Consider the following 12,393-nt stretch of genomic DNA (forward strand, 5'->3'; position numbering starts at 1 on the left):
GTGTGTCTGTGTGTGTGTGGGTGTGGGTGTGTGTCTGTGTGGGTGTGTGGGTGTGGGTGGATCTGTGTGTGTGTGTGTGTGTGTGTGTGTGTGTGTGTGTGTGTGTGTGTGTGTGTGTGTGTGTGTGTGTGTGTGTGTGTGTGTGTTGCTCTGTACACAGACACACACAATTATCTCCACTGTATTTTGAATTGGGTAGGTGCCAGCTGGTGTGCGTTCCGAGTCAAGGACAAGAGTAGAGGACAAAGAGAGAGAGAGGAAGAGAGAAAGAGAGAGAGAGAGAATGAGAGAAGAGAGAGAGAGGCAGAATGAGAGAGAGAGAGAATGAGAGAAGAGAGAGAGAGGCAGAATGAGAGAGAGAGAGAATGAGAGAAGAGAGAGAGAGGGAGAATGAGAGAGAGAGGCAGGATGAGAGAGAGAGAGAATGAGAGAAGAGAGAGAGAGGCAGAATGAGAGAGAGAGAGAATGAGAGAAGAGAGAGAGAGGCAGAATGAGAGAGAGAGAATGAGAGAAGAGAGAGAAAGGGAGAATGAGAGAGAGAGGCAGGATGAGAGAGAGAGAGTCCCAAAGCTGCCATATTGGCAGGCAGTTAAAATGGAAGTGGGAGGGATTCTCATACATCATGTTACACATGTCCATGTTTTCCTGAAGCCTCTGCTAGGCAGCCCTCACACGGCTGTCCTCTCCTGTAATATCGCTACGGCTGTGAAGGCGCTCAACAAATATGCTCTCTGCCCCGCACACCTTCACCATATAACACCACTCTCGCTCTCTCTCTCTCTCTCCCTCTCCTCTCTTTCCGTCCCTTTGTCATTCTCTCTCTGTGTTAGTGTCTAAATGGCATATGCTGCATGGCTCAGTCATGCGTGTGCACCGTTTTTCCAGTCCGTCTCATCTGCATAGTGATACGTTTAAATTATTAAACGGCGTAAGCAAACTGAACAGTTGAATGCTGACTAAGTACTTTGAGATTTATTGGCTTCCTTCAGTAAACTTGGAATCCTCCAAACGGTCGCTCCTTTTAGCCAGCACGCGAGTCCGGGAATGTCCTTAGCGGTCATTTACATTTTCACAGTCAATTATGCCTTTTGCTCTTTTTTTTTTAGAAAATGAGGGGGAAAAAAAGAAGTGGATGACCGAGAGCCTCCGCACTCTTTTATGGCTGAACATTTCTCCCTGATCACACAGGCCATTTTTCCTGCCCGGTAGTTTGGGCGCTGTCTCTAGCGGCGACGCGAGGTGGAATTGATCTCCGATTTACAAATAAGTCACACTGAGTTGGATTTTAGTGCCCCCAGTGGCCTGCTTATATTACTCCAGTGTTATTGTCTGTTTCATTTGTAGAGGCTATTTTCAGTCGGACTGCCGTTTAGGGCCAGCCAGAGCAGGTGGGCAATGGCCCATGGGGAGAGGCCCTGTCTCAATAGTGTCTCTGTGTGTTTGTGTCTGTGTGTGTGTGCGGTCTGTGTGTGTGTGTGTTTGTGTCTCTGTGTGTGCATGGTGTGTATATGTGTTTTTGTGTCTGTGTGTGTGTGTGTGTGTATGTGTGGTGTGTGTGTGTGTTTGTGTCTGTGTGTGTGTGTGGTGTGTGTGTGTGTGGTGTGTGCGTGTGTGTGGGTGTGGATGCACTGCTGTACATATCAGTAATGAGTTGTTTGTTTCTTTGGACTGTGTTGTTGCTTCTCTCCCTCTCTTTCTCTCTCTCTCTCTCTCCTCTTCTCTCTACCTCTGCCTCTTTAATGCATCTGGTCAACTAATGAATGCATCTCCAAATTAAATGTTTTTTTTTTTCTCTCGGCCTCTCCTATTTTCATTCATTATTTTCAGGTGTGCGTATCGATTGGGTGGAAATGCCCCTTGAACTTGACCCCGACTGTGTTGCTCAATGTCAATAATCTCCTCCCCTTGCCAGGCCCCTTGTGCTGGGGCAGATATCGATGGCTGTATTTAGCATCTCAGACCTGCAGGATGGCAGCACCAGGGATGTGCCTGCAAGCCACTCAGCACTATTCATGAAATAGAAATACTGTGGGATTAAATTAATGTTGAAATACTAGAAACAATGCGTTAGTGAAATGGAGCTTTTTTGCTTTTAGATGGACATACCTAAATTCATACATACTAGTAAGCACCATCAGTCAGAGTAGTCAGGAGTCACACGACTTTAGATGGACACAACTATAAATGAAGACACCATAAGAACACCCAGTAGTATGTTTCTAATACCAAAGAATGTTGTTTTTTGACATCACAAAAATATGTAGATTAGAATGAGTAACGGACGGACGTCTTTATGCATATCTGCCTTTGTCAGTCATCTTATCAGATATGAAAGGGTGTAGTTGAGCAATAGCTCCAAGTCATCTGACTGTAAATAAAATGTAAATGCCACATTGCCTAGTAAATGTCTTGTCATAACGGGGTAATAATCACATTTAGCACATCTGATAGACATTCTGTATTGAATGTATAACATCCATATACATTAATTGACATCCATACACATTAGCACATATTTACATCTAATAGCATATAGAACATACCTATTAATACCCATGTCTATACACATCCTACACAACATACTCAAGATATCAATTAAAACAAACATTCGAGCACAATACCACAAAAAATATTGCAATACATCTGTGTTCTGAGAACCGCGTCTGTCTGGTGCAGTGTTTGTTCAGCTCGGTGTCTAGCCTCTCGGCTTTGATAGGAATCTCCGCTGGACAATACTTGTCACCCCGAGTGCTTTGCCGTCCACTCTCAGGGCAGCTCTTATCGGGCGGATCTGACACAGTTGTTTCTGCGTCGTGATGAGAGAGAAAAGGCAGAATGATAAAATATCAAATCACTTCAGCGGGAACTTCAGAGCCACTACAAGTCTTTTCCATAGACAATTATTCCCTCGCTGAATGCCACTCAAGGTGTAATCTGGCGCTGCCATGGCCACTGAGCCCCCTCCGATATCCACTTACAGCACCCCCAGTTCCCCTACTGCTGTCTTCATATCCACACATACTGGCAGAGGGAAAGGCCAAGCCCATGCAAACAAACAACAAAACATGCTTTATATAGAGCCAGCATTCCAGTATGCTATTAGGAAATACAGTATATATTATATTATATACACACTATACTTTATTGTGTATCTATAGTATACCTATATTATGTACTGTATACATCCATTCTGTATTCATGGTTAATAATAATACATACCAAATATGGATGTGCCATGTCGTATCAATATCGATATACCAGTAGAATTCCTCCCCTTGATAAGACTTTGTCATGTTGTGATATTAAGGATGTAGTTGATGACATGTTTATATATTCGCTGCAATGTGAGCAGCGCAAAAGTAGAACGAAAACAAGCATGGCAGGCAGTGTTCAAACTGGGCAATGAAAAGGAGTTCATCACTGATGATGGTCAGAATTAAATTGACTATTTTGTGTTTGCATGGTTCACATATTATTTATTTATATCATAATTGCAAAAAAATACTGTGAAATATCATGATATAGTTTTAAGTCTTTATCGCCCATGTCTAAGATCCAGCATATGATGTTTATATATTATACATGATTATTCTATGTAATTACATATAACATATACAAGAACAGGTCAAAGTGGCCTAAAGCTTGACAACAGGAATTCATTTGAAATTTTATGACACAGGCTTAAAAAAACACAGAAATGCAGACACTTGGCGGCTATTCTTACACTATTGGAGCTGAAATGGGGGGGAAAGAAGTGGTTAGACTACATCTCTGAAACACGTCATTAGTGTGGGAGAGAGACGGAGAGGCAGAGAGAGGGAGACGGTTAAAATTTGATGACATAAATGAGCAAAAAGATGAGCATGGATTATTAAACAGGCCCATCATGAAAACTTAAACCTGTGAAAGAAGTTGAAAAAGCGGCTAATTAAAACAAATGTTTCAGCCCTCGTCCTCATCCTGATGACTTATTAAAGAACCGCAGCCGCCGACGGCCGTCTGATCAGGCCCTGTCATTAGCTGTGGTCAGTAAATTATTTAATGGGCTTTTTCTCAGTGAAAACATTTGCGGTGGATTGTGGGGTTGAAGGACACAGAAGGGGAGCGTAGAGGGTGTGGGGAGCTCGGGTGGAGGGTTTTGTGTCGGGGTGGGGTGCGCGGGTCTGGGGTCTAAAGTAAAACGGCGTGAGCGTAGTCTTCATCCCCTGATTTGTAGAGACGTGTTACAATTAGGAAATGAAAATAGTGTACATAAAACCCGAGTCTAACGACTGCCATTATATTTTCAGTTTATTGCTTGTTCAATGTTCTTTGGTGAATGCTCCGGAGTGATTAAGGGACATGCTCAGTGTGGACTTGAGGGTCTTTGAATCAAAGGATGTCATTTGCTTCTGCATAAGTGCACACTGTTGGTTATTAGGCTATACTGACCATAAGTGCACACTGTTGGTTATTAGGCTATACTGATCATACGTGCACACTGTTGGTTATTAAGCTATACATACTGACCATTGTGTCACATGATAAAATGCCACGTCAGAAAGGAAGCACAAAGCTCAGATCTGTTTCCATGATCACAGGAGCCTCATTGACTGCTTTTTGTCTTAATGCAGAATGCAATTTGCGTTAGTGTTGATGCAATAGGCCATTTTAAATAGTTTACGGTAATAACCATTTCATCACCCTCAGAGAGTACAGACATCACTTATTTGAGATTATTTTTAATATATTTGTTCTATTTATATTTTTAAAACACTTGGCCGTGATCTCCTCTCATTGATGCTGTCTAAATACATCACAGCACATTTGACTCTGCCTTGTTTAAGATTTTCAGTTGACATATTTGCAAACAAACGTCACTGTGGAGATGGTTTGCCAAGAGGAGAAATAATAAACAAGAAAGGTCCCGCTCATCTGACTCTGTAGTTACTTTCCTAGAACCATGGTGGAATTAACAGAAAATTGCCTCCACTTTCCCCAGGCATATTCCGTGATGACCTTTTAATTAGTTTATTTGTTTATTATTTTGTTTCTTTTGTTTGTTTGTTGGCAGGAATGTTTACTGTGCTCATAGTGACTGGATCCCGTTGCCTCCCATGATTGCATAATTAACATACGTTTTGGAATCAGACGTGTATGTTTTGCTGTAATTCCATAATTATCCATGTCTGCCTCAGACTGCCTTAATATTTGTGGACGTGTGTGTGTGTGTGTGTGTGTGTGTGTGTGTGTGTGTGTGTGCAAATTCTTGTGTGTGTGTGTGTTTGTTTGTGTGTGTGTGTGTGTCTGTCTGTTTGTGTGTATGTATATGTGTGTAAATATTCGTAATGTGTTTTCAGGTGTTGAGTGCTAATTAGCGAGTGTCCAGAGTCCTATCAATTAAGGCTCTCTGCCTTTCAATGTGCGCCCGGGCTGAGCACCTGATGAGAAGAGACGGAGGGGGGGCTGATGGAACGGAAAGGGCCCTCAGAGTGCTTGGCAGACCTTTGTGGTGCTCCAGCGATTTGCCATCAAACATCTCCCCACCCCCTACTCCTGACAAACTGCCTCTTAGTGTCTAAGCTGCAGTAGCACGTGCTATAGCACTGACCACAATGTTTTCTCATCGTGATATTCTGGTTTAGGAAATGTGTTTTTTTGTGTTTATGTTTATGGTGAGATAAGGATAGTCCATGGACACAGGTATTCTGTGTGTTGAGTGTGAGGTGGGGTTTAACGGATGTTAGATTTGTATGCTGTACAGCTCCCTCCTCCCCAACCAATTATCCCCTATACTTTTTTGTTGGTGTTACACCACCTCCCTTCAACTGCCACCCCCTACCCCTCGCACCACCACCAAAATACCCCTTGACTGAGTGAATGATCTCCCAGGCCCAGATTAAAAGCCCCCAACAGAGACGGCCCAGCCAACGCAAGCCATTATGTGTGTGTGTGAGAGAGAGAGACAGAGAGAGTGTGGTGTGTGTGTGTGTGTGTGTGTGTGAGAGAGAGAGTGTGTGTGTGTGTGTGTGTGTGTGTGTGTGTGTGTGTGTGTATATGTGTGTGTGCACATAAGCGTTCTCTCTCACGCTGGCCCCACCGAGCGGATTAGACGACTTTGCCATTGTGGCCCCGGCGCAGGAGCCCCAGCGGCTCGAGTCCCGTGGCCTCCCGGCGACGAGCGGCGAGCGGCTTTGACAGCTTGATGAATTGGGCCTGACACTTGCCAAAATAGCTGTCCTCCATGCCAGCTGCCAGTTGCACGTTTACACCCTGTTAATTGAATTGGCAATTTGTGTAACAGTACCTGCCCCAGAGCCTGTGGGTAAAGAAAGGTAGAGAGAGAGAGAGAGAAAAAACGGTACCATCATTTAGCCCCTCTCTAATCCCGAACTGGGGAATATGAGGGGCTAACCTTCATGAGAAATTATTGAAGATTTGAAATGACAGTTTGGAGGTGGTGGTGGGGGTGGGGGTGGAGGAAAGGCGTGCGTGTCTCCTCTCTCCCCTCTCGCCAGTTTGCCGTTAAATGAGAAATGAATTAACAATAGCAATAATGTTGACTTATGAAAAGGGCCCGCACCAAAAAAAAAAAGAAAAAAGTTAAATTGACTTTCATTCGGCTCGGAAATTGGCACAGTTGTGGAGAAATCAAATTGGGCATATTGCTTGTCATGCGTGCGTGCGGAGAAAGCTGTTTGTGACATGACTGCATTACGTGGCCTCATGAAGTGTCGAGTGGCTAGGTGCAAACTGATCTTTTCTTCTAATGCCACAGCATTAGTCTAAATCATGTTTCCTGCGCGATTTGCATGTATGTGAATTTGATTCAGGCACTCCAGTGTCCCTGGACTCTGAGTCTCTATTCTAGTGGTCTGCTCGCTGGTCCTTCATCATACCTGATTTAGGCCCAGAAGGGATCTCAGCTGTCGTCAGTGGACCTTCAGTTGTAATGAAAGATTTTTCATCAAGACAGGAGAGCAACACTTATACTAGCCATCAGTTAATAACAAAGATACAGAAGTTTAGAGGCCACTGCACTAAAGAAGTGGATACATTAAATGTCTTTATTGCATAACACTGTTTATAATTGTTTATTTATAGTAATGTTATGTGCCAACAAATAATTGTAATTGTATGTTTTTGCCTCTACACATTTCAGTCCAACCAGCTAATAAACTAAAACTTAGTCACACATACACAGACTCGTATGCATGCAAATACACACATACACACAAACACACACACACACACACACACACACACACACACACACACACACACACACACACACACACACACACGTTTATATGTATACCCAGACCCATGAGGCATTACTTTGAAGCTTTCAGTCATTTTGTGTTTTATCTAGCAGTGCCTTCTTCCCGTCATTGCCCCATCTGTGTGTGTGTGTGTGTGTGTGTGTGTGTGTGTGTGTGTGTGTGTGTGTGTCTGTGTGTGTGTGTGTGTGTGTGTGTGTGTGTGTGTGTGTGTAGGGCTCAGAGCTCAATAGAGCATAATGTCCAGGATCAATATGCAATTATATTCATCTCAGTGTGTGCTCACACAGCCGTGAGACGGAGGCCGATTGAATCTCCCCGGTCGGCCCCCCTAGTGTGTAGTCTGTCACAGAGGTGTCCTGCTGTCACGCCGGTGGCCTCTGCACGAAGCTGCACCATGGGACCACTGTACAGATGCCTGTAGATGCAGCCTGTACACACACAGGCAGTGGTGGTAGGGGAGGTTAGTTACCGATTGCCACCCTCCCATTTCAGCTCAACATGCATCATTTATTGGGATGGTTTCCTTTACATGGATTAAGCTTAGTCCTAGACAAAGAAAACTTTGATACAAATTAGCATCGCAAAACAATCTTTTAGTAAGGCTACATTTAATCCATGTTCAGGAAAATGGCCCATTATGTTTTAATTTTGTACGAACAATTAGAGGGTGTATGTTTGAAATATTTTAAGTAGGCTGTGGAATCGTCAGTTGAGGGTGTTGATGTTTTTGCTGCTGATGTTGTTGATTGTTAGTGTTTTTGTTTGTTTGTTTGTTTGTGAGGGAAGAGATTTAATCTTTTTTCTTTTCTCGCTCACATCTCTGGGCATCTTTAGATGAGAGGGAATAAAAGAGCTGCTTTTGTTAGCGCAGAACTCTCCGACTCAAAGCAGGGCCCTCTTAATTCCACCCGCTGGAAAGATGGAAAGCCGTCAGCCCAGCCCAGCCCAGCCTCAACACAGCCACACAACACGGCACGGCACAACACAACACAACACAATACAACACAACACAACACAACACAACACAACACAACACGGCACAACACAACACAACACAACACAACATAACACGCAACACAGCACAACACAACATAGCACAGCACGGACTGGCCCAGTTAGCCAGCTTTGTAAGGGGCTCAGTGGTGGGCAGTTGCATCCAAGGCAAGAATGTAGATCAGCGGCAAACTAGATGGTTGAGGGAATGAGCACACACGTGTGAGCACATTCATGCACACATATACAGCACACCGACGCTCACACATTTGTATGGGCACCTGTATTGTAAACGCCTGGGCACACACAGAGTCTCACATGTCAATGTGATATTCTTCATGTATGAACACAGGGGGACAGAATAGATAGATAGATAGATAGATAGATAGATAGATAGATAGATAGATAGATACTTTATTGATCCTCAAGGGGAAATTCAAGGGTCTCAGTAGCATACAGACATAACACACAACATGCACTTACAGCAGAAATGGTAAACATAAGTATAAGTATAAACATATAACTAAACTCCACTGTACAATAAAGACATTAGAAGATAAGAAAGATAAGAAAACTAACAAAACTAAATACTAAATACACTATATAAATTAAATTAAGAAAGTCCAATGTGCTTGAGGGTGATCAAGCATAAGACGCTTGTAGTGACAGGGCCGGGACTGGTGAGGTGCTAAAGGGAGTGAGTGTCATGGTGAAGGTGCAAACAGTAGTCCAACCATAGTCCTTAGTTATGTGTGCCTGGCAAGGTGCTCAAAAGAGTGAGTGTCATGGTAAAGGTGCAAAAAGTAGTCCAACATTAGTCCAACAGTGCAACAGTGCAAGAGTAAGGTCTAGAGACCAGCATAAAAAATATAGACAAATAGGAGAGTAAAGTATAATGTAGACAAGGTAAAATAAAAAAACTATTTCAGTGCAAGAACAGGTTGAGGTAAAATAATTATAGCCATTCATTCATTCAGTATTGTATCAGAAGCCTGACCGCAGCCATTGATCATGTGTGCTAATATAGCATGAAAAACAGTGTAGCAGTAAAAAAGTAGTGAAGACATTAGGCTGTGTACATTAGTAAAACAGTAGTAAAACAGTAGTAAGCAGTAGTGGGCAGTCAGTACTCAAAAAACATGGACATGGAGAGGGTGGAGAGGCAGACAGACTAAGCAGAGAAGTCTATCTCTCCTCTTCCCTTTAGTGAGGCATTGAACAGTTCAATGGCCCTAGGAACAAATGACTTCCTCAGCCTTTCAGTTGTGCATGGCAGTGAGCGAAGTCTCCAGCTGATCAAGCTCTTTTGGTTTTTGATAGTGCTGTAGAGCGGATGACATTTATTGTCCAAGATGTTGATCAGTTTGTTTAGGGTCCTTTTGTCAGATATTGAAGTGATGCACTCCAGTTCAGCTCCCACTACAGAGCCAGCCTTCCTTACCAGCCTGGAAAGATGGAAAGCCGTCAGCCCAGCCCAGCCTCAACATAGAGGAAAACACACACGATGACACACTCACACATGTGCAGCTTAGGAATTCATTCATGCTCAGTCGCACACACACACACACACACACGTTTGGCATTCATACATAGGCCCTAGAAAATAGAAGAAATGGATACACTCTCATTTCTGCTCACACTCACTCACACACAACACACACCAGAACACTGAGAAGTGAATAAAGATACTCATGCACACACACACACACACACACACACACACACACACACACACATTCATCCCCAAGTGTGAATGGGTAATGCTGGTGTTATTAAGAAGCGGGCCGTTGGCCAGTGCCGAGCTGAGAGTCTGCCCGCAGACAGAGGCGTTTAACATTTTAACTTCTTTATTATCAGATATTAAGCAGCCTCTCCTTTCTCCAGCCCCGCTTCATCCCCAAGGTCAGAGAATATTTCCCACATAAGACAATCCACCGCCTTATTTTTCATTTGATGTGACTCCCCCCCCCCCCCCCCCCCCCTCCATTCGCTCCTCGCAGTGTAGGTGTGTGTGAGTGAGAGGCTATGGTGTGCGTGTGTGTGTTTGAGAGAGAGAGTGAGAGGCTCTGGAGTGTGGTGGTGGGCCTTTGAGAGAGAGACAGGATGATTTCTTCGTGTAGGTCTTGGTGGTGCGTGCCGAAAGGATGATGATTGAAGTTGGTCAAGTGTGTTTCTGATGCTTACATATTATTTTTACATGAGAGCTGCCTGCTTAAAGGAATGCATTTGTGTGTGTGTGTGTGTGTGTGTGAGTGTGTGTGTGTGTGCGTGTGTGTGCGTGTGAGCGTGTGTGTGTGTGTGTGTATGTGCCCATGGGCCTGTATGCGTGTGTGTATAACTATCCATATGACTCACAGTATTTCGCTGTGTGCCTCAAAGCACAGTGTGATCTGGCTCCCTCTGCTGTGAGCTCCTATCAGGCTCCCCGGTTCTGTGTGTGTGAGTGTGTTTGTGTTTGTGTTTATTTGGGTTCATGTCTTAGGCCCTGGTGAGATACACTTGGTACCCTTTGCTGTGTGTGTGTTTGTGTGTGTGTGTGTGCGCATGTGTGCATGTGTCTGTTTGTATATGCAAGTTTGCACATGTGTGTGTGTGTGTGTGTGTGTGTTTGTGTGTGTGTGTGTGTGTGTGTGTGTGTGTGTGTGTGTGTCTCTGACAGCACTGTCCTTCCAATGTGTGTTTGTCATCTCAGCCAGGCGTCCAGGGCTAAGCGCTTAGAGCATTACTGGAGGGGAGAAGCGTGTTTACTCTAACACCACAGGTTCGCTGAAGGACAGCCGGCAGCCTCACGCACTATACCCCCCCCAACCTCACCCTCCGGGTCTTACCCCAGCACCCCTCCTGAGCAACAACCCCACCTTCACCCCCACCCCCCACCCCCATCACCCTGACCTCTGTTTGCTTCTGGTCCTTGAGTGCCTTTAATGGCCATTCAATGCTTTTTATTACATCATTAATTGCACTTAATTCAGCAACATTACCCAAACGCCTGGCTAAGCTCTGAAAATTAAGTACAGAGCACTTTGTTATAAAATTCCCCATAATGAGCTCTGGTGGGACAAGGTCTGTTAAGTTTGAAATTACCTCAGGCCATTTTTTAGCGGCACCATGGCAGCGCACTGCTCCTCCATACTTTAAAGTCAGAAGTCTTGGGAGAGAAAAAAAACAGAGAGAGAGAGAGAGAGAGAGAGAGAGAAAGACAGAGGGAGGAAGAGAGAGAAATGCCTTGAGGGCACAGCTCTCTAGTTGCTCGGCGGCGGAATCAATGCCGCGATATTATCCCCCCTCCTATGAAAACAAGGCTTTGTAGCGAGCAGCGGGGCCGGGCTAGGCAGACACACACGCGCGCGCACACAGAGGAGCGCAAGGAGTTAGCGATAGCGGCAGCTAAGCAGTGCCACGAGCGAAGGGTGGTGGTGAGGGGGGGGGGAGACTCCCATTTGCATCTCCGTGTATGCCATGCTGCAAGTGCCAATGCAGCACAGCGCCGGGTCAGGCATGTTTGTTTTAGCAGCGTGGCATCAGTAGGCACACGCACCATGATCTGATTGGGTCGCAAAGTCATTTTGGGATTATAGGAGTGTAACAGACATACACACACACACACACACACATACACCTCCCCCCCACCCCCCATACACACACAAACACACTGACCCTCCATGCTTATGGTCTCCACTGTAATAATTTTGCTCTGCATTTTAAAATTACTAGCATGCACTATCACACACTTTCCTGTATATCCTAACATTCTGAATAATCATGGTCTGTCACTCTGTTGCTTCTTAGTTCTTACGCACACACACATACAGTACACACACACACACACCCACACACACACACACACACACACACACACGCACACACGAGCAGGCCCATAGCATATGTTCTGACTCACTGACCGGCTGTGTGTTCTGTTTCCTCAGCTATTGGAGCTCAGAGGAGGAGGAGTTCCACTGCCGTTGCCTCAGAGATCTTTGACCCGCACCTCGGAAGCCACATTCTGCAGGTAGGACACACACACACACACACACACACACACACGTCTCCAAGCATCATGTCATTCATGTACACACATATACACACACACACAGTTACATTATACAAACAACCAACCCACTCTTAACACTTTTGAAAC

General features: G+C 44.6%; 1 protein-coding gene across 2 annotated transcripts in view; it reads left to right on the forward strand.

The window, feature by feature from the left end:
* Positions 1 to 12,393, forward strand: part of LOC121693663 (neuronal PAS domain-containing protein 3) — a 267,957-nt gene that overhangs the window by 113,520 nt on the left and 142,044 nt on the right. For both annotated transcript variants that reach the window (XM_042073230.1, XM_042073231.1), the window contains exon 4: positions 12,182 to 12,264. In XM_042073230.1, the coding sequence (XP_041929164.1) occupies positions 12,182 to 12,264 (83 nt within the window). The remainder of the gene's footprint in view (positions 1 to 12,181; positions 12,265 to 12,393) is intronic.

This window comes from Alosa sapidissima, chromosome 19 (genome assembly GCF_018492685.1).
Source record: "Alosa sapidissima isolate fAloSap1 chromosome 19, fAloSap1.pri, whole genome shotgun sequence".
In the NCBI taxonomy this organism is placed as follows: domain Eukaryota; kingdom Metazoa; phylum Chordata; class Actinopteri; order Clupeiformes; family Clupeidae; genus Alosa; species Alosa sapidissima.